Raw genomic sequence first — 305 nt, 5'->3', positions numbered from 1 at the left:
CCCCCCCACCCCACCAACCTTGCTGACCGACGGCGGACCCGCCCCCATTCGCAACCTCATCCCCATCTCAACTTGCCTCAGCCCGGCCGTCACAGCGCAAGTTGCCATCGAGTCAGGCGACGTCGTAGCAGTCAGTGTTGAGCTGATGCACGGCAAGAGCATACACATCGTCAGCATCTACACAACCCTTGCAATGAGCGAGGGAAGGAGGTGAGATACTTACCGTACAACATGTCAGTCTCAACAGTCCTCCCGCTCCTTGCCTTGACTCCCGTGGGCTTAGACCCAAAATGACTTGAAACAAG

General features: G+C 57.4%; 1 protein-coding gene across 1 annotated transcript in view; it reads left to right on the top strand.

Moving 5' to 3' along the window:
- The window catches only part of RHTO_07932 (Endonuclease/exonuclease/phosphatase domain containing protein), a gene marked incomplete at both ends in the record, with an annotated part of 1835 nt that overhangs the window by 299 nt on the left and 1231 nt on the right, over positions 1-305 (top strand). The window contains one exon of the mRNA XM_016421586.1: positions 1-210. This exon is cut by the window's left edge and continues 299 nt beyond it. Coding sequence (XP_016273698.1) covers positions 1-210 — 210 coding nt within the window. The remainder of the gene's footprint in view (positions 211-305) is intronic.

This window comes from Rhodotorula toruloides, assembly GCF_000320785.1.
Source record: "Rhodotorula toruloides NP11 unplaced genomic scaffold Scaffold9, whole genome shotgun sequence".
NCBI lineage: Eukaryota > Fungi > Basidiomycota > Microbotryomycetes > Sporidiobolales > Sporidiobolaceae > Rhodotorula > Rhodotorula toruloides.
The sequence above is the reverse complement of the archived record's forward strand: the minus strand, read 5'-3'. Positions and strand labels throughout refer to the sequence as shown.